The 15,581-nt window shown below is 36.8% G+C and overlaps 1 protein-coding gene across 4 annotated transcripts in view; it reads left to right on the top strand.

Annotated features, from left to right (window-relative positions):
• The window catches only part of PLS3 (plastin 3), an 89,536-nt gene that overhangs the window by 46,973 nt on the left and 26,982 nt on the right, over positions 1-15,581 (top strand). For all 4 annotated transcript variants that reach the window (XM_016943366.4, XM_016943364.4, XM_016943367.3 and 1 more), the window contains exons 2-3: positions 2,221-2,301; positions 14,240-14,403. In XM_016943366.4, coding sequence (XP_016798855.1) covers positions 2,229-2,301; positions 14,240-14,403 — 237 coding nt within the window. In that variant the 5' untranslated portion in view covers positions 2,221-2,228. The remainder of the gene's footprint in view (positions 1-2,220; positions 2,302-14,239; positions 14,404-15,581) is intronic.

A 15,581-nucleotide genomic window follows, 5' to 3' on the forward strand; every position in this document is an offset into this window, starting at 1 on the left:
AATGAATTTGTATAATGTATTAATAATACTTGGTGCATAGTTGTTGAAGGGATTAATTTTATTAAAGTTCTGTTTTATTGAGTGCCTTACTATGTGCCAGGGGCTGTGATAAATTCTAGAAATAGCAACAGTTCTGTGAAAAAGATAGATGTAGCCCAGCTCTCTTATGAATCCCTCCCTACCACTTCCAGCCCCTACCTCTCTATACTGAGTGTTACACTTCTTGGCCAAAACATAAGTTGGTGAGTAATTTGTTGCCTTTTAATAAAATGTCTAAAAGGGATAAATGTAAGACCTCAAAATGTATTTTGTATAGTTTGTGAAATTTAACCCGTAGTATATTTTTTTGGAAAGGCAACATCTTTAGGGCAGTGGAACTACTCTATGTAATATGTTAATGGTGGATACATGTCATTATACATTTGTCCAAACCCACAGATTATACAACACTAAGAGTGAACCCTAATGTTCACCAGAGTCTTAGGGTGGTAATGATGTAAGTTCATCAGTTGTAACAAACGTACCACTCAGGTACAGGATATTTTGGTCAGTGACTGATCGAATGTATGATAGTAGTCGCATAAGATTATAATACTATATTCTTACTGTACCTTTTCTATGTTTAGATATACGGATACCATTGCGTTACAATTGCCTACAGTGTTTACTACAGTAACCTGCTGTGCCATTTGTAGCCTAAGAGGAATAGGCCATACCGTATAGTCTAGGTGTGTAGTAAGCTATACCATCTAGGTTTGTGTACGTGCACTCTTTGATGCTTGCACAATGGCAAAATCACTTGACAATGCATTTCTCAGAACACATCTCTGTCTTTAAGCAACACATAGCTGTATATGGGAACTCCCTGTAACTTCTGCTTGATTTTGCTGTGAACCTAAAACTACTCTAATAATAATGTCTATTGGCCGGGTACGGTGGCTCACACCTGTAATCCCAGCATTTTGGGAGACCGAGGCGGGAGGATCCCTTGATCCCAGGAGTTAGACACCAGCTTGGGCAAGGTGGCAAGACTCTGTCTTTACAAAAAAAGAGAAAGAAATAAAGAAAAATAAAGTCTACCAAAAAAATAAATCAGAAGAAAGAAAAAACCCAAAGCAAAAAAGGAGAAAGGAACATGTAATCATTTTCATTTTTCTTTGTCCAAAATTATTGTTATAATAGGTTTGCATTTGGAAATTATCTACTGTGATACAGACCTCCTCTCTTTATTGCCAGGATCAGCAAAGTTTTTCCATATAGGTTCAGATCATAAATATTGTGTGACAAGAGTTAAAATCAAGAATATTATGATATTAATATCAAGGATATAATATATTATTTCTATCAGTTTTTATTGACAAAATTCAAAATATAATAATTGAGTACAATTTTTTGGTAATACAATTCTGATGAAAAGAATAGAATTCTTTTTTTCTGAGATAACATTTCACTTAATTGGGTTCAAAGTTAATGTGCCCCATCATCAAAATGGACTGCAAAAATTTTCCTTTAATAACCATATCCAGCTTGAGGTCATACAAAAACAACTGGTGATCCAGTTTTGGCCCACAGGCCATATGTAGTTTGCCAACCTTTGTTCTGTTAGTTAAATAGATCAATAAGGCCAAATTGGAAAGGGTGTATACTCAGATAATATAATAATTTACATGCATAAGAATGTGTATATTAGCACACATGTGCATTTTTATACCAAAACCAGCTATAATTTGTTTTGTTTCCTCTTTATTCTTCCTTTAATGAGAGTGATTGATAGATGTCAGTATGCTATTTGAAAATCAATGTCTTCACAGTGAATGATTCTAAAGTGGCTTAATGGGAAAATGATACTTTCCGTGAATCATTGGTCACATAATATTGACCTTTAGCTTTGGCTCATATAACCAAGAATTTCTATTATGTAGCTTTTTCCTGTCACTGCTGGGTACTTTGGCCCTTCCTTAAACTTTTTGAATGTAATTTAAGATTTTGTCCTTAGAAGGAAAATTCAGAAATATTTTTTCTCAATAAATTTTGGTAAGTGATGACTTCTCATTTGTTTGTTTTCTTTATTAAAGCTGTATGTAGAGACATGGTAACCTATTCAGATTGTTTTGATAGTTTGAAATTCTGTTTAAATTATCCCTAAGATGAGAACTTAGCAAGAGTGCTTATATTTATCACAATTTTTTAAAGTCTGAAACGTTTTTGGTTTTTCTTTAGATCTTTAAATGGATGAGATGGCTACCACTCAGATTTCCAAAGATGAGCTTGATGAACTCAAAGAGGCCTTTGCAAAAGTTGGTGAGTATTTTTTGTAGTAAAACTATAGGGAAGCAATATTTATTTGGTCTCAAAGTTATTTCTCTATAAATATCACATGAATGGTTAATCAAAAACATTAGGGCAAGAAAGTTAAAATAGATGGGATAAAGTTTTGGAAGCTATACTTAAAATTGTTTTATTTCTTTTTTTTTTGGTTGAGTGGTAGCTGATATTATTTCCAATTTTATGTAGTATTTAATATGGTCAAATTTTTTAGACCACAGTTCCAATCCTTAACTGGTGACTGTTATGTATGGTTCCTGAAATTTTCATGCCAAATTTTAGTTATTATTATATTTTGTATCTCATATCTTTCTGAAGAGGTTTGAAACTTTCACCATATTCTCAAAGGGATATGTGACCCTCGAAAACATTAGATGATGTTTTACGCTTCCTTAATTAGTTTGGCGTTATTGACTTTTTTATGGGTTTTCTGTGCCTTTGGATAATGCAGATCGTTCTACCTCGCCACGTTAAATTATAGCTTCAGTATAAGATGAGAAGGCATAGCATGCTATTTGATTTATCCTTTATCATCATATAACATGCCTTACAATTGAGCAGCTATGGAAGGTAAATATGGAGTATTTACATTCCAAATTTTAGTGCTTGGGTCAAGTCTATAGACAATAATGAGAAAACAGGGTGAGAACAGCCTACTTATGTAAATACATGAATCAACATGTGCTTAGAGAGGTAGATTATTATTATTTGGTATCTCCTTGACTGAAGGGTACAGAATTAGCTCATATGATGATTTGTTATGTAAATCAGAATTTGCCGTTAGACCTGTGTCGAAAATCCCATTAGTGGAAAATAAGGAAATATACATTTCTGTTCCCATATATTTATGATCAACATTTTCTATGAAGGCATTCAGTAGTAGCAGTGTACCTTGGGAAGAATAATGACCCCAGCCAGAGTGACCATTCATAATCCCATCAAAATTTTAACTAGAAAAAACTGAATATTCCTGAATCTAACATGATCGCGCGCACGCGCGTGTGTGTGTGTGTATAAAAATAGCAGTTAATTACCTTGCCATGGATACCACTTACTGTAAGAAAAATGCTACATAGTTTAATATATAACAGCAAGTGAATTCTTGGCTGCAAGAGTTTTTTTTTTTTCAAAATGACTCTCATTCAGTCAAAATAGTCTTATAATTGTTTTAGGAGTGCATTTTTGAACCTTTTTTAAAATTTATATTCATCTTTCAGCATTAGCAGCAGCTTAATTTGTTATTTATGAATAGAATTTCAGAGTAGGCACCATGCCTTATTAAGTACTCATCTCCTCAAGTAAATGCTGAATACAGGTCTTGTCCTCATGTGCAGCATCTTGGAAATAATTACGTGCAATATTCCTTAAAAATTAAAGTTAATTCAGATATTGTTTACCTGATGAGACTTGGAATACATTTTACGAGTAAAAGAACTTCATTGTCCCTTAAAAGCTTAATGACATAAAGAGGATTGACCAATTATCTTCATAGACGAAGCAGTTAAATTGTATTAAGTAAGGGATCAATGAGAAGTTTGACTGCAAGAAAAGGTCATTGTGGAGCTATTGTTTAAGTAGAGTTTAAGATAGGCGTACAGTTTGCCAAAGCCCCTGCCAGGCATATGTTGCTAACATACTCAGGCTCTTATTACTATATATGCTGTAAAGAATTCTGGAATCCAGAATTTCTGCCTATTGTGAATATTATTCTTTTGTAGTCTCCACTCAGTATCTAGCATAGTGTTGCACACATGTTAGGTTCTCAGTAAATATTTCATTGATTGAAACCCAAGGAACTATATACATAGCCTTTTGATGTACTGGGATTTTTGTCATTATCAACCATACATTCAGAGGGCCTTTGTTGTGAAGATTTTCATTACAGTGGAATTTATTATTAAAGGTTTTTGCCATTAAATTGTAGCATATAAAATTTATATATATTTTTCAGCATAATAAAAGCTTGTGTGTACACTCCATCTTTTAGAAACTCATTTAAGGACCCAGCCGAGTCTTTCGATTTTCTTTAAAAAATCTTTGTAGTTTTAAGTTGTTGTTACTTACAGAGCCCTCAGGCAACCGTCAAAGGTGTTATAGAATTTTTTTTCTAATTCAGGGACACTTTATTTTAAAAACAAGCTCTATAACTTATTATCCTGTGAAGGACAGTTTTTCCTTTTTGTGGGGGTGGGTTGGCAGAGAATAGGAAAGACTACTTTGTCTCAGTTCAATTGCGACAAAATATGGAAATCATTAGATGATTTTCCCCATCTATTAACAATAATAGCCTTGATTATCTCCTTAGAAATTCAGCAAAATCATAGCGTGTGGAGAAAATCTCTGTAATTACTGCTAATCATAGGTTTTGTTCAATCAATTAATAGTGCTTTGAAACTCTCTTTACTAGCAATAAATTGAGTATTAGAATTTAAAGTTCTCTTTTCACTCACTTTCTGCACCTGCTTAGTTTTAAGCTCCAAGCTCATGTAATTATTTTAATTTTCTCAACAATTGTTTCCAGTGCTTCCCAGTAGCAGAAACGTTAGTTATCAGTTTTTGTACTTCATGATGTTTCAAATTTAATTTAAATGCTGTAATACATAACTATTTCTAAAGAAGAATAAATAAAACCTTTCAAAACACTTAGGTATTAATATTTTACCATCTAGAAACTGTCTTTTACATTCTAAGCCTTTAATCTTGCTATGGAAACTAGTGGTCATTTGGATGATTACTTGTCATAAAGAAAAATTCATGTAATGTAAACCTTTGCAGAGTTGCTTTAGTACTGCAAACACTTACCTTGCCTTGCCTTTTTTCCCTCCTGAGCACTCACTACTGAGGTTTTTTAAACATGAATTCAGCACTTTTGAAATAAAAGAATAATGGGTTTCTTAAATGACTAGGAATAGTATGGGTGTATTCCTTTGAGGTTTCCCACCAAACTAAGCAAAAAAAAATTGGTTGTGGTGATTGTAGCTATACCAGACTTCTCTCATCCTAGGAAGTTGAGTTGTTTCAAATTACTTGATATTCGCTAGTATATAAAAACCACATCAGGATGATGCCACAAAAAAAAAAACAGTGCTTTAGTTTAATTTACTTTCAGTATTCAATAAAAGAACACCAGTGCATATTTGTTTAATTATGCCTTAAAACAAAAACAAAACTATAGCCCGTCTAAAAAAAATGAAACTAATCAGTGCTCTTTCATTGTGCCATCTGGTTAATTATATATGGATTATTAGAAGTGGAGGTCTCGGGATAGTCGGAAAACCATGTTTCAAAGGTATGGAAGCTAGTTAGGAGTACACATGTGTGGGTGCATGGGTAAAAGCAATTTTTATTTTTATTTTTATTTTTATTTTGAGACTCCTGGGCTCAAGTGATCCTCCCACCTCGGCCTCCTAAAATGCTGGGATTACAGGCTTGAGCCATGGTACCTGGCCAGCCAGGTATATTTTGCTTCATGCACTAGATGCGTTCCTGAAAATCAGCAAGCCAACTGTAAATGGATTTTATGTAGTGGGATATATTTTAAATGTAAAGAGAAAATCTTATTTTTTTAAGTGAAGCCTGCTTTGAATTTTTTTATTTTTTTATTTTTATTTTTAATTATTTTTTGTTTATTTATTTTTTTTGAGACGGAGTCTCGCTCTGTCACCCAGGCTGGAGTGCAGTGGCGCGATCTCGGCCACTGCAAGCTCCGCCTCCCGGGTTCACGCCATTCTCCTGCCTCAGCCAGGTGGCAGACTACAGGCGCCTGCCACCACGCCCGGCTAATTTTTTTTTTTGTATTTTTAGTGGAGACGGAGTTTCACCGTGTTAGCCAGGATGGTCTCGATCTCCTGACCTCGTGATCCGCCCGTCTCGGCCTCCCAAAGTGCTGGGATTACAGACGTGAGCCACCGCGCCTGGCCTACACACATGTATTTTTAAAACGAGAGTTGCAGCAGGGGAAAAATGATGGCCAAACTGCTGGAAATTTTGAGTCAGAAAAGGACTGATAAACATTTTTGATTGCCTGGTCTCACCCTCTAAACTTGTCCAGCCTTCTGCTGTACTTGACCTCCATCTTTGGAAATCCACTAGTACAGTGAATTCTAAAGCAGCAACCTCCAGTCTACCCTTAGCTGGAACTCATTAAACTGCCTCTTATATTTGCTGCAGTGAGCTACCTCAAAAGGTATAAGCTGTGAGAAGCAAACCCCATGTTTAGCTAAGCATCTGGAGATGTTTAGCAGCTGCCTTTTCTAAGGATTTAATGCCTAATGAAAGCTTGATTTCACTGCTTAGATCTTGGGATGGAATATAGTTTAAATTCTTCTGCCCAAGTCTTTTGACCGAGTCTTTTAAGTCAGTATTTTGTGAGCTTTCATGGGCACTCAGGATTGTGTATGTGTGTAAACCCATTATTGTTAGATAAATAGATTCCTTTTGTCATTTCTTTAGTGCAGAAAATTTGTAGAATATGTTGGTCAAACCAAATTGAACTTTTAAATCCAGCTTTTCCAAAAGGATATGCATCTGCACTTGCTAGGCTTTCTTCTTTAAGTCCTAATGAGCACTGTCCTGAGTGGGCTAATAGAGAGGTCGCATGTGTATTCCAGATGAGGGCACACAATATGTGACCTCTTCATAAAGAAAGACACCAGATTTAGACAGATTCAAGGATGTTTAAAGCAACACACACACACACACACGCATACACACACAACCGGAGCGTCAAAGAAAATCCTAGTCTTTCTTACTGTCAAATTTATGAGACAAAGTAGCACCCCAAAAGACGCTTTTGAAGTGATAGATTGCAGCACGTACCACCTGGACATGGGCAGTGTAAAACAGCAGCTAAAATCAAAACCACTTGGATTCTGGCTTAGCTTTCTCCAGACAAGTACTTAAAATAGCTTAAATAACAGGATGCAAGGGGAGGGAAAACATTTCCTTTTAAGGATATGCATTCTTGGTGTGATTCAAACTTCTGCAGGAACATGGCTGTGTAATAAGTTTATTTACTTTAAGGTTTACTTAGGGGAGGGTGGTGGGGGAGTTAAATAGTATTTAAAATAATACTTGGTAAAAGAGAATAATGAGGTTTCCTTTAAAACAAAATGCAGATGTGAACCTACACGTGTCATCAGAGAGAGAGAGAGAGAAAAAAAGGAAACAGTCCTTATAACAGTTGATTCTTTTCTTATGAATTCAGTCAGTGGCCAATATGAAAAATGGGCCTGTCTGGTGCAGCACTGGGAGCTGCGTAGTGATTTTTTTTTAAGTATCATAATTTTCTTCTTTTAAAAAAAAACGCTTTGTCAATTTACTCAAATTTAGCCCTTTACTTTCTGCCAGAATTGTGTTCAGTGATAAGGTAGAGTTTCCTTTATCCAGCTTCTCCTTAATGTCCAGCCATACTGACCATATTTTCTAAACCAAAAGGTTGAGAAGTGCTGGCATTGAAACTGCACTGCACAATATAGGCAGTATGGTAATTTATGTCTGCTTTATCAGCTGGTCGGAAACTATGATGCTGAAACAGAAGAGTCTTCAAAACACAGAGCTTTTCCCACTCCATACCAATGTATAGTTAATGAGAAAATGGCAAGTGAGCCAAAAAGGTGTTGCAGAGTGTTGGCAGCATGAATGAGAAAATAAAGGACTGCCATCATGCCTGGTGGTTGTGATTTTAGTTTCCAGTTGTTAAAACGACTTCCAATCTAGGTATGTTATTTTGGGTCAGTTTATTATTAAATTCTCATGTTTATGTCAAAACTCAGAATAGGAGAAATTCACCATCAAACATACTGAACAGCAACATTCTAATTCCAGTGCTCTGTTTTTAAAGTGGACACTGTAACCACAAATAAGGACATAGTCTTATGATTTCAAAAAATTAAATTGTCTTTTTGAAAAACCTTGCCACATTATTCTTATTCTCATTTTGCTTTTGAATAACAAAAAATTATCCAAAATTCATTTTGGGTTATTTGGAAATCATTCAAGTACCTCAGCTATTTTATTTTACACATAAGGAAAACATGACTCAAAGACTATCATTTAGCCAGTTTGTAAAACGAAACTACTTTTCTCCGATGTAGAAAATTAGATTGAATAGTCATCAGCATTTATGTTTATTTTTTAAAATTACAAGTTAGTCTTAGAAGTAGACTAAAAGTTGTGAGCACCTGATGAGATGGAAGCTTTCTAAAATCCCATTATGCTACCTTTTTACTGGCCTTCCAAACCACGTTAGATCTTTGATATTGTTTAAGGATGTGTTTTTGGTTTTTTGACTGAGGGTTCGAAATAAAATTAGCATAAAACTCTTTAAGAATAATTGCATGCTATTTTGTCTCTCAAGTACTTTACCAGCTGGGAGGTTTTGTAAAATTAATTGCTAGCTGCCTTTTTAGGCTCCCTCTGCCTTCTTGTTTAAATTGAAATTATTTTCTTCAAAATATATGATTTAAGAGCTCTAAGAAAGGCTTGATAAAATTGACTCTAACTAACACTAAAATGCCTTTGATCATGGGAGGTAGTGTAATTTGGACTAACACTGGGGGCTAAACTATGGGAAAATGGCAGAATAGGTAAAACTTTTAGAAGACGACGCACATTCTTGTCATCCAGGAAAGCCTAAGGATATGTATTCGAAGTGACTCAAAATTTTTACAAGGATTTTGTAGCCACAGTTTCAAGTAAGACCCAGGGGTTCCGTTTGATTCATTTCTGTATCTTTGGTATGTAGCCCAGTGGGTGTCTTCCCACAGGGTAGGTACTCAGTTTGCTCTGGATGGTGACTCATACCTAAACAAGTGCACATCTCCTTTCTCAATAAAGCCAAAGCAGGTTTCTACATTTGGAACAAAAGAGATCCTGACCAGAGAGCTATCACTGGTTGTCCACTTGGGCCCTCCTTGATGGGTGTGTTCACTTAGAAAACCAAATTACAGATCTGAAGGCTGCTGGGTAGGGACAGGATTAGAACAAAGGGAATGAGATTGAATGTTATTTAAGGGATATTTCTGTCAAGTTTTGGTTTCTCGATGAATTGCCATTCAGTCTTTGAGTGCTATTTCTGTATTTCTGTCATTGTTGTTTAGTTTTGTTTCTAAAATGCTCATCTAGGATTAGAGCATTCTTTCTTTGGTCAATTCCTGAGAATCAGTGATTCTACAAAAATAATTTTTTTCCATTGCTTATTATATACAAAAGATTGTGCTACATATTGGGGTGGGAGATACAAAGATTTAAAAGAATCTTTATCAGGAGATTTGCAGCCTAATAAGGAAGTTTGTCATGTAATGACAAATTCTTATTCCTCCAATTTCCTTTAAAATTTTCCTGTCCCTTTCTAAAAGCATTTCTTACTACTGCCCTTACTTCAAAATGAAATTTCCAAATGTGGTTATTTTATGTTAATTATGTTTTAGGGTGGCTACTTCCTGGCATCTTTTAATCACATCAGTGAACTGTCTTCTAATTAATGTTCAAGAGAGGTTATTTCAGGGAGGATACAGGCAAATAGTAATTTCTCCCCGCGACCCAAACTTCTGGAGTTTTTTGTTTTTGCTTTTGAGACACTGTCTCACTCTGGTGCCCAGGCTAGAGTGCCATGATGCCGTCATAGCTCACTGCAGCCTCGAAATCCTGGGCTCAACTGATCCTCCTGCCTCGGCCTCCCAAAGCGCTGGGATTACAGGCATGAGCCACCAGTCCCAGCCACCAGACCTGTAGTCTAACCTAATACAAATAGGCAGCCAGATAAACTTTCTGGGCCTTAGTCAGTTTCATATAGCTTTGAATCCACTGTAGTTCTCCCACATCTAATTTAAAACATCTCTACCTTCCACTTCCATTATAACACTGAGAATACAAAAAGAACAAATCCTGTTACATACCTGTTATATACTCCAGTCTAAACTAGAGTCAAAGCACAGTGGCTCATACCTGTAATCCCAACACTTTGGGAGGCCAAGGTGGAAGGATCATTTGAGGCCAGGAGTTTGAGATTAGCCTGGTCAATATAGTGAGACCCTGTCTCTACAAAAAATACAAGAAACAAAAATTTAGCTGGGCATAGTGGTGAGAGCCTGTAGTCTCAGCTACTCAGGAGGCTAAGGTGGGAGGATTGCTTAAGCCCAGGATTTCAAGGCTGCAGTGAGCTATGATTGTGCCTCTGTACTCCAGCCTGGGCAACAGAATGAGACCCTGTCTCTAAAGATACTTTTTTAAATTAAAAAATTGGCTGAGCTTGGTGACTTATGCCTATAATCCTACCACTTTGGGAGGCCAAGGTGGGAGGATCACTTGAGGCCAGGAGTTCAAGACCAGCCTGGCCAACATGACGAAACCCCATCTCTACTAAAAATACAGAAGTTGGCCAGGCATGGTGGCACTGTAATCCCAGCTACTCAGGAGGCTGAGGCAGGAGAATCGCTTGAACCCAGGAGGCGGAGGTTGTAGTGAGCCAAGATCATGCCACTGCACTCCAGCCTGGGTGACAGAGTGAGACTTAGTCTCAAAATAAAGAAAATAGCTTAAAAGAAAAAAAGAACCCACTGAAGTGGACAACGTTTTGATAGTTAAAAGAATAAGCTATCTCTTCCTCCAAAGATATCATAAAAATGAAAGAATATTATACTTAGGTAATAAGGTGTAGTAGTGATCAGAATGTTATCACTCTCTATCTGTATTTAATATGTGTTACTATTCTATCTCCAGGTTTTAAAAGTGTTTGTGTGAGGGGAGGGTTGTGAAGTCTTGTGTATTCTGATTTAGAATCAGTGTGATAGAACCAAAAAGGAACTTTAGAGATTATGTGGTCCAAAGCACTCCTTTTACAGATGAGAAAACTAGGACCTGAAGAGGTAACTTGTGCAAATTAATAGCCAAGTTGAGATAAGACATTGTTTCACATTATTCCCACTGTGTGTCTCTTCAAGCATGTATGCTGTGTTTCTTTCACTATGCCACACTTACTCTCTAGTACTGAACTCCACTGTAATTTTAGAAAGGACGTAGGCAAAACAAGTTGGTATATGCATGGGAGCAGGTGTATTTAAGCCCAAGACATTCATAAAACAAGAGCCACTAAAATTTTGCCTCAGTGCCATGGGGATTACTTTGTTCTTTTTAGCAACTGCAGACATTATTGATGGATTGATTTCTACATAGAAATACTTTACATGTAGAAATGAAGAGTTTGATGTATGACCTTTTATAAATCCAAAGCAAAGAAAGTGAATATACATCCTAGGGAAATTAAGTGCTTTACCTCAAAGGAAATCTAAGTGATTTTCACACTAAGTATTGAATGGTTTGTTATTGATGTTTTAAAAGTACAGATATTTTAATTAGCCAGGCATGATGGTGCCCACCTTTGGCCCCAGCCATGCCGGGGAGCTGAGGCAGGAGGATTGCTTGAGCCCAGGAGGTTGATGCTGCAGTGAGCCATGCTCGTGCCACTCCAGCTTGGGCAAGAGAGACCCTGTCTCAAAGAAATACAAAAGTAAAAATAAAGGTACAGATGTTTTAATTCATAGATTTAAAATGTAGTAATCAATGTTTAAGAAAATTTAATACTTAAAATAGACTGCATTAAAACTAAACAGAATTTCATCAGCATTCAAAATATTTGCAAGATGGTTCCATGCAGTATACTTAATATTTTAATTTAATTTAATTTTTAATCCCCCAGGCATTCTTGCAAATTGCAATTTTAGTAATTGACCAAAAATTGGACAATGTGAACTACACGTAGATCACACTTAGAAAGAAATGTCAGTGTATTCCATGGAATACATTGGCCTAGCAGAGCTTATATGATCAGCTAGCTCCCTGACCTTATCTCTCATTTTCCCCCTTGTTCACTCTACCCAAGTCATATTGGATCTTTACTTTTGGATCTTTACTTTTCTCGAAACACACCAGACACACTGCAGCATCACTGACTTTGCATTTGCTATTTTCTCTACCCGAAATCTCTTGCCCCAGATAGCCACATGATTTGCTTCCCTTACCTCATGGAAGTCTTCATTCAAATATAACCTCATCAAAGTGGCCTTCCTTACCCATTCTGTCTAAGTAGTAGCACCACCACCATCCCTGCCCCCCAATATCTCTATAACCTGGGGTTACTCAACTTCAGCACAATTGACATTTTAAGCTGCATAACTCTTGTGTTGTACATACAAGGAAGGGGTCATATCCATTGTAAGATATTTAGAAGCATCCCCAGCCTCTACGCACTGTATGCCAGGTGCTTCCTCTCCAAGCCCAACTCCCTTCTCCAGTTATGGCAATCAAAAATGTCCCCTGGGGGCAAGATAGCCCCAGTCTAACTCCTTACGCTTTTTTCTCTTTTTTTTCTTTTCTTTTCTTTTCTTTTTTTTTTTTTTTTGAGATGGAGTCTTGCTCTGGCACCCAGGCTGCAGTGCATTGGCGCAATCTTGGCCCAGGTTCAAGTGATTCTCCTGCCTCAGCCTCCCGAGTAGGTGGGACTATAGGCGCCCACCACCATACCCAGCTAATTTCTGTATTTTTAGTGAAGACGGGGTTTTGCCATATGGGCCAGGCTGGTCTCGAACTCCTGACCTCAAGTGATCCGCCTGCCTCGGACTCCCAAAGTGCTGGGATTACAGGCGTGAGTCACTGTGCCCAGCCTGCTTTATTTTTTTATTTTTTATTTTATATATTTTTTTGAGACGGAGTCTCACTCTGTTGCCCAGGCTGGAGTGCACTGGTACTATCTTGGCTCACTGCAACCTCCGCCTCCCAGGTTCAAGTGATTCTGCTGCCTCAGCCTCCCAAGTAGCTGAGATTACAGGTGCCCGCCACCACGCCCAGCTAATTTTTTGTATTTTTAGTAGAAACGGGGTTTCACCATGTTGGCCAGGCTGGTCTCAAACTCCTGGCCTCAGGTGATCCACCCGCCTCAGCCTCCCAAAGTGCTGGGATTACAGGCGTGAGCCACCGTGCCCGGTCACAATATATTTTCTTAAATGCGCTAAGGTCATCTTGAGTCATTTCTCTGTTCAGGTTGTTTCCTTCTATTATAATTAAGTTTACATATGAAAATCAGTGGGACCTAAGGAACAGAAGATATTTGAAATTACTTGTGAACATCAAACTTTATTCACAGGAAAATATATACTCAAGTGGTTACAACCCTCAGGACATTAGCCTTTTTCTCAATAAATTAACTTTTGGTCATTGATCAGGTTTTTTTTTTCTATTTTTAAAAGCTTCAGAATAAACATCATTCATTTAATCAGCACTTCAAGACATACTCTGAGAAACTTCAGTAGTACAAAAATTAAAAGGTTATTTATAGAGTCATATTAAATATCTGCTTTCCTCAGTAGTGCATTTATTTTTATAAACTCTATATTTGTCTTGAATTTATGTTTGTTTACATTAACTCTTAAAATAATTGGCACTGAACATGACTGCTTAATTTCAGGTGTACTTTGAAACAGAATCAGCATTAAGTTCATAAAAGTTCTTTTTGGAGCAATGGAAGAATAAGAAACACAAAATTCCTATACTTACAGTAGAAATTGTTCTATACCATGGAAGTGTTTTGTAGGTTTACGATCTGTTAGTTCTTTTTTTAAAATCCTATTAGCGCCAAGTTAATAATAATTGTATTAGCCAACTATGCTTTCTTGAACTTAGGGATGCTCTTTTTAAGTAAATCTACTTATACATTGCTTAAATCACAGGATACATGATGTAAAACCTTGCTTTTTCCATTTAAATGTCCATTTCCCTTTCAAACAACTTTATGTTCCCCACAATAAGAAAATATTTTATTTAAGTGAGCTTATGAACTGAGCCTCAAATGAAGGGAAATACTCTAACTTATGTCTTTCAATTTTTTTTCCTTTTTTGCTTGCTCTCCTTTTTTACAAAGATCTCAACAGCAACGGATTCATTTGTGACTATGAACTTCATGAGCTCTTCAAGGAAGCTAATATGCCATTACCAGGATATAAAGTGAGAGAAATTATTCAGAAACTCATGCTGGATGGTGACAGGAATAAAGATGGGAAAATAAGTTTTGACGAATTTGTTTATGTAAGTATGTGAAAATTCACAATTATTAGAAGTAATAGATGTTCCCTCGTCTAGTGGGATGTTATAGTATTAAGTACTATTATGTTAAGTTCTTAAATATATCATATTAGTACTGTTATAACTAATAACATTTCTGTCATCCTGCCCACTAAATGTACTTCTTTTAGCTGCTGGAATATCTTAACAAATGAATTGAGAAAAAGAGCACTGCAGAAACAAAGATATAACATGATAAGATGTTAAGGTGATAAGTTATATAAGGCGAACAGTCTCCTTTCATGTCATCATTAAAGGGCAGTTATCAAGGTGCTAAGTGACATCTTTGAAGTGTTCTCTCTCCCGTGGTGAACAGTGTGCTCCAAAATTTTAATAATACACCCTGACTCACAGTCTCGGAAGCTTCCTGAGCTGAACTTTCTCATTAAAAAGTTGTTTTCCACTCTTGTGGTAGGGGTATTTAACTGAACCATTCTCTCTAGGATGATAATTTTGATAATTAAAAGTTTGAAGCATATCTTTTCAGTCCATTGGAAGAGGCATTTAACATTTTTGTTTTCTTCTCTAGTTTCATCAAATATTCTTCAAGGTTAGGGGCTGAGTTTTTAATTCTTTCACCCCCCCACCCCACTCCCAGAACTTAGTTTGGTGTTCTCTACTCAGTGCCTGGAAAATGTATACATGGCACATGGTTCTTCAATGCCTACCACTATTGGCTGCTAGCAAGTGAGGTCTAGATTTTTTAGACTTATGCCATTTTCAGTCTGTATTTATTGACAGTGTATTTGAGATACGTGTTAAAAATAGCTGGCTGGGTGTGATGGCTCACACCTGTAACTCCGGCACTTTGGTAGGCTGAGGCAGGAGGGTCTCTTGAGGCCAGGCATTCAAGACCAACTTGGGCAAGTTAGGGAGAACTTGTCAGCTTGGGCAGCTTAGGGAGACCCCATCTGTACAAAAGAAAATTTTTAATTAGCCCAGCCTGGTAGCTCGAGCCTATAGTCCTAGCTACTCAGGAGGCTGAGGCAGGAGGATTGCTCAAGCCCAGTAGTTTGAGGCTGCAGTGAGCTGTGATAACACCACTGCCCTCCAGTCTGGGTGACAGAGCAAGACCCTGTCTCTAAATTAATAAATTAATTAATTTTAAAAATAAAAGAATAGTTGTTGCTTCTTCCCTCAAT

This window comes from Pan troglodytes, chromosome X (genome assembly GCF_028858775.2).
Source record: "Pan troglodytes isolate AG18354 chromosome X, NHGRI_mPanTro3-v2.0_pri, whole genome shotgun sequence".
Lineage (NCBI taxonomy): Eukaryota > Metazoa > Chordata > Mammalia > Primates > Hominidae > Pan > Pan troglodytes.